Source organism: Ovis aries, chromosome 2 (genome assembly GCF_016772045.2).
Source record: "Ovis aries strain OAR_USU_Benz2616 breed Rambouillet chromosome 2, ARS-UI_Ramb_v3.0, whole genome shotgun sequence".
NCBI lineage: Eukaryota > Metazoa > Chordata > Mammalia > Artiodactyla > Bovidae > Ovis > Ovis aries.
The window spans coordinates 14,086,319-14,098,953 of record NC_056055.1 but is presented as its reverse complement, the minus strand read 5'-3'; the positions used below and the strand labels follow the sequence as shown (position 1 = coordinate 14,098,953).

The following is a 12,635-nucleotide window of genomic DNA, read 5'->3' as shown; positions in this document are numbered from 1 at the left end:
TACCTGGCACAGGGAGGCAGCAGACTAAATATTTGTTGGATGAATGGTATAGTGCATTAAAACTGGACTCTCCCTAGGTAACTTATCGGGTGTCCATTCATAACAGCTCCCTTCACCCTAGTCACGAATTCCCCAGTTGTCACTAATGTTACATTATGATCTCAGCAACACTGCAGAGAAAAACATTACACATCTTAAGGAATGATGAGGTTTGTTTGGTGGTAACTGGGTCTCTGTCCCATGTAAGCTACAGCAGGATATGTTGTTTCCATGCGTCAGTCCGGAGTTTTCCTTTGGTGACGCTGCTCTCCATTGGTTTCAATGAATGACTGTAGGCAGGTAAGCAAGTCGAACATCCGCCAGAAAATCCATTTTATCCTGATGTCATGCTTGCTCAGTTTTACGAAGCCTTAATCTGATTGTTTGTGTGGGAGGCCGTGAGGAAGGGCTCTATAACTTTTGTGGGGAGATCTAGGACTTTAGCAGTTCCAGATGAATTTCAGGATCTGGGGCCAAAGAATAAATATTTCATGAGTTCACTTTTGCACAGAAGCTCATGACTAAGAGCATATTCAACCTCTTTCCTGCCTGAAGAAAAAAATACTGACATGATTATCGTTGTTTTCCTCTAGAGAGCTCACTTTTAATGAATCCAACAGCGCTTTCCCTCCTTGGTTTCTTACAGACTTTTTTTTTGCCTCTCTTGTCTGCATTTCAGGGCCTCCTCAGCCTTTAAAGAAGAGTCTTCTTTTTTCCCTCTTTCTTTCTTTAGGTCTGTATGTATGTGGTCAGTTGTTTGGTTGTGTCCAATTCTTTGTGGCCCCAGGCTCCTCTATCCATGGAATTTTCCAGGCAACTATATTGGAGTAGGGTGCCATTTCCTACTCCAGGGGATCTTCCCAACCTAGGGATAGAACCTGAGTCTCTTGCATCTCCTGCACTGGCAGGAGGATTCTTTACCACTATAGCCACCTGGGAAGCCCTTCTTCAGGCAGGGAACAGCATTAACAGACTTGCCCCCAGCCACTGCTTCAAATGCATCCCCAACAGCATTGCAAGAGAGCCCTCAAGGAACAGTTAAGACAAAATAATTGTTGCCATGAAAGCACAACTGCTGGGTATAAATTAATGTCTAAAGAGCCCGTCCTTGAACTTATGGTTGCTGGGAGGAAGGATGGGCTTCCAGAAGGGATAGTTAAGGATTCTGGGATGGACATGTACACACTACTATATTCAAAATGGATAACCAACAAGGACCTATAGTAAGCACATGCGACTGCTCAATGTTATGTGGCAGCCTGGACGGGAGGAGAGTTTGGGGAAGAACGGATTCATGTGTATGCATTAGTGCCTTTGCTGTTCACCTACCTGGAACTGTCACAATGCTATTAATTGGTTATACCCCAATATAAAATAAAGTTTTGTTGGTTTTTTTTTTTTTTTTTAGAAGAGTCTGTTCTTTATCAGCCTCTGCAGTCTGAAAGAGCTATGGCAGATTCAGGCATGAGCTGCAAGGGTTATTTTTCTATTCAGCAGACACCATCCAATACACCCAAATGAATGAAATTATTCATTCCAAAAAGAAGCTCAGGTTAGATGAACAAAATGCATACTCTGTTCAGGGTCGGTTTTAGACACTCTAATTGCACAAGACCTAGTGTAAGCAGGAGCTGAACACTGGGTACGAGGTTCTGAGGCAATACAGAAGGGGATTCATTTATTTTGTCATTTGTGCTTAAAAAAAAATCTCAAATGGTCTTCTCTCTGTCCTTCAATTCTTGGAGGTTAACCTCTGAAGCCATATACTGGGCCCATTTTAAAGGCTTGCAAAATTGCCTTTAATATAGTCACAGCATCCCTACCCAGCCATGAATGCAGCTGGTGCAGTTGTCAGCATAGCAACACCTTTTTGCTTTTGAGGTCTCAGCTGTAGAAAGAGGATGTGTAAACCATTCACTATTCAGTAGGGGATGACATGAGCCTACGGGGATGTTCCTATAATTATTCTAGTTCTTTTAAGTGGATTGCCTAGGCTATAGCAGTTTTGGTATTTTAAATTCTGCAGTCTTCCCCCCAGTCAAAACAGTAGCAAGTCTTGGAATGTGGCTGTGATTTCAGATTGCATGGATTAGAATTTTAATTGTAATTAAATGTAAATCCATCCTTCCCTGATCAAATGCACCAGGGAAATTCACAATGTCTGAGTAGAAAGTTCTTAACTCCCAAACAGGAAAGGGAATGTAGATATCAGAAATCAATTCCTTTATCCTGGATATTTTTAGGCTGCCCCTCTTCCGTTTTCAAATCTCCGGGGCATGAGGTATCATGCTGATTGTTACTTGAACTTCTTGAAAAATGCTTTTACAGACTATCTGGTAAAGATCAACTCTTCTCAGCCTTCCCTGCCTTCACTATTAAGAAGGCTGAGATGATGGGTTTCAGTTCACCCATCTGATCTTTACTAAAGAGCAGGACCCCAGATTAAGGGCTCCAGATGTTTTCACAGTAAACAAAGAACAAATGGCATTCAAAACGAGGAAAAGCTACGCAACTTAACCTCTACAGGAATGCAACTGAAATAGAAATTCTGATTTTTAGAATAATCAGACTAATAAGGTTTTAAAAAGTTAGCAAAAGCTAGGAGCATACTTCCTATGGGATCACAGAGGCCCTGTCAGATTGCTATTGTGAGTGCAGAGGGGAGAGGTATACTCAGATAGAACATCTCTGGAAGGAAATTTTATTAGGCAATATCCAAATTAAATGTGCACATTCCTTTTGGCCCAGCATCTCTACTTTAAGGAATTTATTCTTCAGATGGATTTGCTCAAGTATACAAAGCATACAAGTTGTCATTTCAGAGATTCAAGGCAGCCTAAATGTCCATCAATACTGATTAGCTAAATAAATATGTGCTTGTTTATATACGGAATAGCTCTAGATTGATAAGAAATGCTGACAGTAGTTGCCTCTGGGGAGAACTAGGGAATAAAATGGTGGAAAGGAAAAGTAACTTTTATGGATATTTTTGAATTTTTACCACTCTCTGTATTACTTACTAAAAAAAGTTAAAAAGCACAGCAGTTCCCTTTATTACTAACTTCCTACTTTGTCTCCAAATAGTTAAAAGCATCCTCTGTTTTGTGGAAGGTGAAATCCCAGGTTGGGACAGGTTGGAACTGAATGGAAACTCTGTTTCAATTCTCTCAACTTCTGAGTCCAAAATGTCCCAGCAGAAAGGATTCTCCACCAATTCCTTCTCACCAATTCTTCAGACCAAGTCTTGCAGACTGGAAAGCATTGCCCACATTTCCCCTGAACAGTTACTTTCCCATATTCTCAGGCAGAAATATCATTTCTATTTCCTTTTATCCCCTCTCAAAAGATCCCCATGCTGTTTCTGCTCTTCGCTTGTTAGAGTTTCAGAGCCATGTCTTTACCTATTGTGTGAACCTTCTTCCATCTGATCTTTCCTTTGGAACCAAGCACCCCTTTCTGTTGCTAAACTTAGACCATACATCTCAACCCATCAGCCTAGGAGATACACCATTCCTTGAGCTAGACTTTCAATCTTCTTGTCCTACTTCTTATCCCATGGACGGCTAAGGCCTTCAATCTCAAACTGCTAAAAACTGCTACCAGCTAGCATCAAACATACCAGCTAGCATCAAACATACCAGCTAGCATCAAACTATGCGTCTTACACACATGCTGCTGCTGCTGCTGCTGCTAAGTCGCTTCAGTCGTGTCCAACTCTGTGCGACCCCAGAGATGGCAGCCCACCAGGCTCCCCCGTCCCTGGGATTCTCCAGGCAAGAACACTGGAGTGGGTTGCCATTTCCTTCTCCAATGCATGAAAAGTGAAAAGTGAAAGTGAAGTCGCTCAGCCGTGTCCGAGCTTAAGGAAATGCAAAACTATGCCAAGAGTTCAGATGAAGCAGCTGCTTATGATGCATCCGTCCATTTACTTTTGAATATTATGCCTCTTAAAAAAAAGTCAGCCTCTAATTAGTTAAAATTGAGACACTAAAACAAAGGCAAACAAAACTAAATAAGAAGCTGTGCTTACCTGCCCACCTCAGATTGTCCTGGAGTGGCCATTAAAAGGATGGTTCTTAGGCCTCGCCCCAACCACCTAGAGCCTCATCATCTCTATTTTTAACATACTGTTCAAGCAATTATTTGGCTTTCTAATTTTTTTTGGAGGGGGGCAGGGCTTTCTGCAGAATTGTTGAGAATTTCTTCTTTAGTGGAGTCTTAGCTGAATGTCAATTTCACCTCTATTTCACCTTTTATATACTCTTGGGATATCTTAAAATGCAATGCCTTTCTATAAAAGGACAATATGAAGGATCTTTGTGGTGATGGAAATGTTCTTCATCTTGACTGTATCAATGTCAATATCCAGGTATGATACTGCACTACAGTTTTGCAGGAGGTTACCACTGGAGGAAACTGGTAAAGGATAAATCGGATTGATGTTATTTTTTACAACCACATGTGAATATACAATCATCTCAAAAAGAAAAAAATTACTTCAAAAAATTAAAAATGTGCCACCTTTCATGTGCAAAGAAGGGACTTTCCTTCATTTAGCTGCAATTTGCTTTTCCTCTATCTCTGCCCTCCTTATACCTTGCCTAGGAATTTGTCACCTCTGGTAGCAAAATGCTGCAAGCAGATCATCCTAGGCCTATTTAGGGTTATTTACCTGGTACTTTGGGAAGATTCAGTCAGGCAGGGAATTGACTTACAGCCAAGTTTAGGAAATATTGATCAAAAGGGATCGATATGGCTGCTCAGGGAGCTCTTTGATGAGATCGGATCTTAAAAGACTAGTTAAAAGCTAGAGTCAACAGCAACAAGAAGGATCTATCATTAGTTGAGTTCAGAGCAGGACCCAGGAGGCTCGAGTCACTGACCTGGAAGGATGGTGGGATATTAACAGGCCGGAAAAACAAAGGGCTCGTGCACTGTCCTTTTTCCTTTATCTTTGTTGTTAAAGAGAACCACTTTCAGTGGAAGTGGTAGACCAAGAGATGAAACAGGCAAGCAGGTTTTGAACGCCAAGGTAATTACCTGTCATGATTTCAAGACTTTCTGTCCACATGAATTATATCAATCTGATGACACTATCAATTCACTGTTACATCTTCTGAGAGATCACAGAAAAACAATGGATATTTACAAGGTCAGTAAGTAACCAAGTTTCAAAAAGGCGAAAAGCTATTCCCTTTAGTTTATGGAATACTGAGTATGGTTTTGCCGGCACATAATATTCCAGAAGAAATGACTAATTTGTGAGCTCTCAGGAAAGAAGAAGGGGATCATCTCAAATGAGTGATTCAATATGAAAATAACTCTCAATCTCTGCTTCTTTGAAAAGGGTGCTGTTGGTGCCTGAATGCCTGCATGGACAGGGTGACCAGGCTGCAAGAGGAAGGGTGGGGGAATGGACAAGGTATGGAGGAGGGTTATTAGCTCACTGGTGATGGTGATGAACAAGGTTACAGACAACTGGTGTGGAGGAGGGACAGACAGACCGAGACTACACTGCTGGTGGTGGGGGGTGACATCCTAGTAGTTCTGGATTTGAGTGTCGTGACTCTTCAGCATCATCTAATAAGTCTCCTGTAGATGTGGATCAACAGGGTCCCAAGTGGTGGAATAATTAGCAGTGAAAGGTCTTAAAGTACAGATGGGCAGACAGACTTTGGGGTCAGAATTGAGTGACCACCTCTCAGCTGTGTGACCAGGGGCAAGCTGCTTGGTTAGACCTAAGCCTGAGCTTCCCCATATGAGAAGAGAGTATCACAGAGCAGTCAGGAAGATCAAATGACGTGACATATGCAGAGTTTGACGCACACATCTGGCTACTGGCCCCTGAATGTTTCTGTGGATCAGTGTCCACCTACCAGGGTTTCCAATATCACATGGCTAGACTGTCCTCTGTCCCGCTCAACACTATAGCAATGCCTCCAATGAGAACACACAGGTACACTGAATAATATTCATGGGAGGCAGATGAATCCAGAAGATACGTGGTGGTCAAAGTCCTGTTCAAAAGACGATGCTCCCCCCTGGGTACGGTTGTTCAGATTTTTTCAGACCAGCTCAGAAGTGATATATTCCTGCCTGTCATCTGGTGAGATGTTTCCTTTAGAATGAATGTAACATAATTCATCTCCTGAACAGACATTCATTGAGCACGTGCTATTCATCAGGCATTGGGGAACAAAGGAGAGTGTGACACAAAGCTTAGACCTAAGCAATGTACCACCTCCAAGATGAGATGAATGAGAGAGGCATAAAATAGTGAGTATATCATTGACGTACACAGAGCGGGGGGAAGTAGCAGAACAGAGCACAGCGCCTAGCTCAGCTGCAGAGGTGGGAGGGGGCAGTCAGAGTCCTTGGGAGAAGACAACGATCATGAGCAGAGGCTTAAGGGATGAGCAGGAGTTGGGCAAAGAGGATGGGAGTGACAGCATCCTCAGCAGAAGGAACAGCATTTGCAAAGGCACAGATGGGAGTAACAGCAGGGTATGGGGAATGCCAGGGACTGCAAGCAGTTTGGTGTTGTAGGAGTTTAAACAGGAGGGTGAGAAATGGGGGAAATACCCTAGCTGGAGCAATAGGACAGGAACAGATAGCGGGGGATTTCCAGAGAAGGCCTTGGACTTCGTCCTATGGGCGATGGAGAACCCTGGCAGATGTCAAGCCTTGCAAGGATGCAATCAGACGGCGTTTTAGAAAGATCACTCCAGTGGTTGTGAGGAGGATGACTTTGTCAGGTGATAGGAGTCAGGGAGATCAGGAAAAGGGCACCTCTCAGCCAGAAAGAAGATGCTGCTACAGATCACTGCTGACAGAGAGGAAATGCAGATAGACAGATACTAAGAAGGCAAGCTGAACAGACCTGGGGTCTGCCTAGATACACAGGGCAAAAAGGAGAAGAGTTGTATATGACATAAATTCTTATCCTGGGTAGGAAGAAGAGAATCCAGGTGAAGTTACTTTTTTTTTTTTCCCCAGGAAAATAGGATGACTTTAATTTTAACATGTGATGTTCGACATGTACAAGGATATACAGGTTGAAACGTCAGTATAAAAACTCACAAGAGCTGTCTGCATTACAGAGAATAGCTTCAGGTCAACAGCACTTATAAAATCTTGACAAGATGAGAAGAGCGGGGAGACTGCTAAGTGAGAAAAGCAGCGGGCAGTGGAAGAACCCCTGGAAAACACCAGTCTTTCACAGGAAGACAGGCACAGAGGCTGTTACAAAGAAGACGAAGCACAAGGGCCAGAGTCAGAAATCCCAGAAATCAAGGGACTAGCTTCAAGAAGCTGTGAATGAGTAATTACCATTGTCAGATGCAGTAAAGAAAGATGTGCAAAGTTGAAGGATAAAAAGCGCACACTTCCTTTAACAATTAGGAGGCCATGTGTATGTATACTGGTTAGACTTCTTGGTTGCAGACAAGTGAATCCACTCAAGTTAGTTTAGGCAGAAAGGTATTTATTAGAGATTATTAGATAAGCATACACAATCTCCAGGAGGTCACAGACACAAGTGTGGAGATCTCTGCCAGGATGAGCAGCTGCCAAGGGAAACACCCACCCTAACCACAGGGCTGTTACAGTGGAGACCCCCTGGGACCAGGTCATAGAAACCTTCACCAGAGCTGCCCTGGATGAAGAAACACCTCGGCTACTGTGCCTACAAGTAGTGCCATTCTAGGATGAGCTTGCTCCACACCACCTAACTGAATGTTCATCTTCATACTTCCAAAGTCCCATCACCTACTTCATCCACAAATGATACCTCTGTGCAGTGTAAAATGAAGATGGTGTCCCCCCCCCCAAAAAAAAGAAGAAGAAGAAGCAAGAATAGTCTTTATTCCTCGGAAACACAATTGGAAAACTGTATCCAAAAAATCAAAAGATTCAGAACTTGTATGCAGCTTTACAAACACTGAGGATCAAAACGTCTGCTACAAGGAAATACACCTGTAAACAAGGACCTCAGGGAGAGTTTATAGATGATCGACTTGATTAGGCAGCGCATGCAGTTGATTCTCTCCTTCTGGATAGACTTGTGGCAACCCCTCCAAAAAAGTTCAGATTTCAGCAATAAACTATCTCAAAGGATGGCAACACATCTTTTTTTTTTTTTTTTAAAGGCTTAAGAGGGCCAAATTACCATTGTGTGTGTGTGAAGTCACTCAGTCGTGTCCGACTCTTTCCAACCCCGTGGACTGTAGCCCGCCAGGCTCTTCTGTCCATGGGATACTCCAGGCAAGAATACTGGAGTGGGTTGCCATTTCCTTCTCCAGGGGATCTTCCCAACCCAGGGATTGAACCCGGGTCTCCTGCTTTGCAGGCAGATGCTTTATCCTCTGAGCCACCAGGGAAGCCTAAATTACCATTACATATATGAAAATGGCACAAGAATTGATTTCACAAAAATACTAAGGAAAGTATCTCGAGCCTACCTATCAAGAGGGGAAAAAATGTCTTACTTGGGAGCTCAAAATGGGGGAAAATAAATATTTTGGTACAAGTTCTATTCTAAAAGACAACATACTGATTTCTGGTTCTACAAAAAGACTGTAGCAACACCCTCCTGTCCTCTTGCTCAGATGCTTTGGCACAATGTCATTAAAATTCTATATGCTTTAATTTGAGCCATCAATGAGTCTCAGATGCATGTTGCCATATATATATATAAAGTTTATTTATTTTAGCTTCTGGCCATGCCTTGAGGCATGCAAGATCTTAGTTCCTCAACCAGGGATCAAACCCATGCCCCCTGCAATGGAAGTGTGGCGTCTTAACTGCTGGACTGCCAGGGAAGTTCCTGTAGATTGCTTCTTAAAATAAGGAAGTCTAGGATAAAAACCAACCCTCAAACTCTGAATATTCTGACAGTGTGTATTCCTAATTATGTCTTCTGAAATCATGCAAGTTAGCAGCACCAATCATTAAGACATTAAAAAATTATTCTTGTACTTGAGCAGTAACTTCTATAAAGACAAATGCTATGCGATTTATGATTAATAAAACTGCTAAAATTCAAAGTGGCTAAACTGCTTTAAGATAGGAAATTCAAAATCTCCCTGTATTTATATAACCTCTAACATGTTACGTACTTTACTTAGCTTCTGAAAGAGGTAATCCTCTGTTAGAGAAAGTCTGAATGTTATGTGCTCAGCCTAAACATATTAAATGTTGTTAAATCACAGAATTTTAGAGCTAGAGAAGACCTTTGCTCATTTAGTCCAACCTGCTCTTTTAGGGGAGGGAAAACGAGGCCAACAGAGGGAAAATGGTCTGTCCAAGATCACACAAGACGGAAGCTGGGCCCCAGTGATCCGAATCCCCACTGCGGCACTACATGATACTCTCTCTACAGAGCAATATTCCCAAGTTTTCCTGGGTTTATTTGGTCCCAATCATTAAATAACAAAGAAACATAAGGTACACAGCAATACAGTAAACACAGACTTATACTCCAATTTTAAAATCAGAATATCAAAACAATTCCTGAGCCTTTAACTACCTTCATTTTATTGAGAATGCAGTCCACAGTGAGTTATGACTACCTATCGTGGTTACGTGCAAATATTTACACGGACACTGAAAACACCATTCAGAACTATTCCTCGGAGATATTTCTATAAACACGTCCATGTGATGCCAAGGCACTTTCCATGGGATGGAATGAAACTATGATGGTGAATGGAAGTAAGACGCTTCAGTCTCTCAAAGTGCAGTCATGACTTTATCTCGATACATCATACTTTGCTTTCCTCCTAAGTTCTTCTGGTTCTGGTCGTGGACATAATCGAAATGGCTGTCATCTCCACTGGCCGACGCTTTCCAATGCGGCCTGTCATCCTGAAAGGATGGCCTGTTTTGTTTGCAGAGGGAGCAGTTAGTGGGGGGATATGGAAGACAATCAGAGAATTGAGCGAAACAACACAAGCGCAAGGAAATGGGCAGGGGAAACCATGAAGTGCATGAATGCAGATGGCTTTCAGAAGAAACGAACACATTTTCTACTTTCAAGTGTTTTTTTAAATTCAGATGCTCTGGTCCTCTATCAACTTCCAAGTTGAGAACAGCGCTGCCTGTGGCTGGGCCATCATCCCTCCAAGGGTGTCTAAGGATCTAGTCAGTCTGGGAAAAGCTAGGTGATGGTGAAAAAGGTTCCTTTTCTACAGGAATTCTCAGAGCTGTTGCCATGGGAACATACACCGTGAATGCCTTATTCAGCCTTCTCTAAAAGTGCTGGACCAAATAATTCTCTTTTCATGGAGAGTCTGAGAAAATACCATATGCTGGGTCCCACCCCCAGAGATTCTGATGCTGGAGGTCTGGGGTGGGGCTGGGACTCTGCATGGTCAAGCTCCCAGGTGGCACAGATGGTGCTGGGCATCAGGGCCACCTGCGAGCTGCAAAGCCCAGCCTTCCTAGCATTCCCAGCGAAGACTGCCTCGCAAGGAAACCAACATGGTAAACAGGCGAAAATGAGTGTTATGTTTTGTAAGCATGAAGTTAAATTAAAAAGCATTTATATGAATCTCTTCCATGCCTCATGTCTGGAAAAGAAATGGTCTCTGCAATACAGAAACTTTGAGAGGTATTAGTTCACTGGTCTAACTTGCTTTTCAATGTTCCATGGACATCAAGTGCTTATGATCAAACCGCACTGTCGTCCTACAGGATCCACAACAGACTGGGTAAGAAAGATCAAGCACTAACTGCTCTCCTTGGCCTTGTTCTGAATGGATGTATTCCCATCACTCCGTTCACCATACTCTCTCAAGGAGCCAGGCTCGCAATCTCACTAAGAAATAACTTTATACAAACTGAATTCGCCAACTATGTTTCTGAAAGAGCTTCACACATAAACACCCATTAAGACTGATCTAAAATTCAAATCTTAAAAGGAACGTTTGCTTTTACGAAGCTGGCATTAAAAAAAAAAATCCCAAACTTAATCATAAATGCAACAAAGCAGATGCCAGTTTACCTGGGAAGGACCACGGTCGGTTAGGACACAGGTGGGCAAACACGGCCCTCAGCCTAAACCCCACTGTCTGTTTTCATAAATAAGCTTTCCAGGAACACAGACAGGCCCATTCACTTCTGTATCCTTTGTGGCTGCTTTCAAGCGATTCAGTACAATAGCAGGGTTGAGTAGTTGTGATAGAGATCACAAAGCTGAAAATACTGACCATCTGGACCTTTACAGAAAAGTTTACTGACCCCAAGGTTTAGAAAAAAATTCACCATCACAGAAAGCAACCCTCTACTCCATCCTTGGTGGAAAAAAAAAAAAATCCTTTCAAAAAAGTCCCACAACAAAAATCCCTGAGCTTTAACCGTATTTTTAGTAGATGAATTCTCAGGACAGAAAAATGTTACTTAAACTCTAAGCAACATTTAAAACATAAAACCAAACCCCAAAGATCTGAGGTTAGACTGACTAAAACAAAACCAAACCAAAAAAATCCCCTCCCAGTTCATTTTATTTCATCAAGCATAAGCTTTAGTAAATCCAGACCCATTACTGGCTTCTTTTGCTTTGCAAATTACTCATCTCTTCCAGGACAAGATAACTCTTTTAACAGTGGTTTCCAATGCAGAATTTCAATTCACAACGGAGTAGGAAAGGAGAGCTTGGAAAAAGACAGTAGAAGTAGAAAAGGACAGCGCTGGGAGCTCAGGTACTTACCTTACGTTTGGAGAGTGGGGGTGCCACCGAGGTTGGCCGGGGTGGAGATTGGGATGATACTGGGGCTAGAAATAAAATACCAAACTGGATTACTCGTTGCCCTTTTGGTTTCAACGGTCTTCACTGGCTGTGGATGGAGAGGCCCTCACTGATGCCTGGCTAGGGGAGTGGAAGTTTCCCAGGATATCAAGTTTCCCCCATGACAAAGGCTGGGGGACTGCCCTCTAAGAAGAAAGGTGGAAGGCATCTGCCTTGAAAGGGTGCCCCAGAGCACCCAGGGCCACGTAGCATTCATCTCTCCCAAGGGAGCCGAAGGAAGGGGCCAGAGAAAGGGGAGAATGGGGGCAATTTATTCTTTAGAAACAATTTCTGCCATTGCTGAAAAGGACGACAACTGTGTGTAAATAGTCACGCTGCAAACAGGACTGGACTTTTCCATCAGGTGATCCAAAAGTAAACATCTTCCGGAAACAAACAAAACCACAAACCATCTAGATCCTGATAAAACAGAGAGAGAGAGACGTAGTTTGCCTATTTTAACATGAAAAGAAAAAAAAAAAAAAAAACGGACCCAGACAGGTGACTCACAAAAATGGCCAGGGGTCAAGACAAGGCAGGCTTGGGTGGGTGGCAGGCTGCCTGCAGCTCCACTTCTGGCCTGCAGGGGGCAGCAGCCATAGACACTGCCAGAAGTCCTGGGGCTTCTCAAGCCTAAACTTTCTACGGGGCAGATGAGGCTTTCCTGACATTGAAGTCACTACAGTCTGGCCACTATTATTCTTTTCATCATTTCTTCCCCTTCTTCTCCCTCCCTGATGCTTTTGTTAATAATAAGGAGTCCATTTTCTATTATGGAAAATTCTCAGCCATTCTGTTCGTTCAGGGTTTC

The 12,635-nt window shown here is 42.8% G+C and overlaps 1 protein-coding gene across 23 annotated transcripts in view; it reads right to left on the bottom strand.

Moving 5' to 3' along the window:
* EPB41L4B (erythrocyte membrane protein band 4.1 like 4B) overlaps nt 1-12,635 on the bottom strand; it is a 143,685-nt gene that overhangs the window by 58,111 nt on the left and 72,939 nt on the right. For 22 of the 23 annotated variants that reach the window (XM_042242908.2, XM_042242911.2, XM_042242912.2 and 19 more), the window contains one exon: nt 11,747-11,811. In XM_042242908.2, the coding sequence (XP_042098842.1) occupies nt 11,747-11,811 (65 nt within the window). Of the gene's footprint in view, nt 1-7,884; nt 9,917-11,746; nt 11,812-12,635 lie in introns of those variants that run through there. The other variant, XM_027964134.3, reaches the window with a different exon arrangement.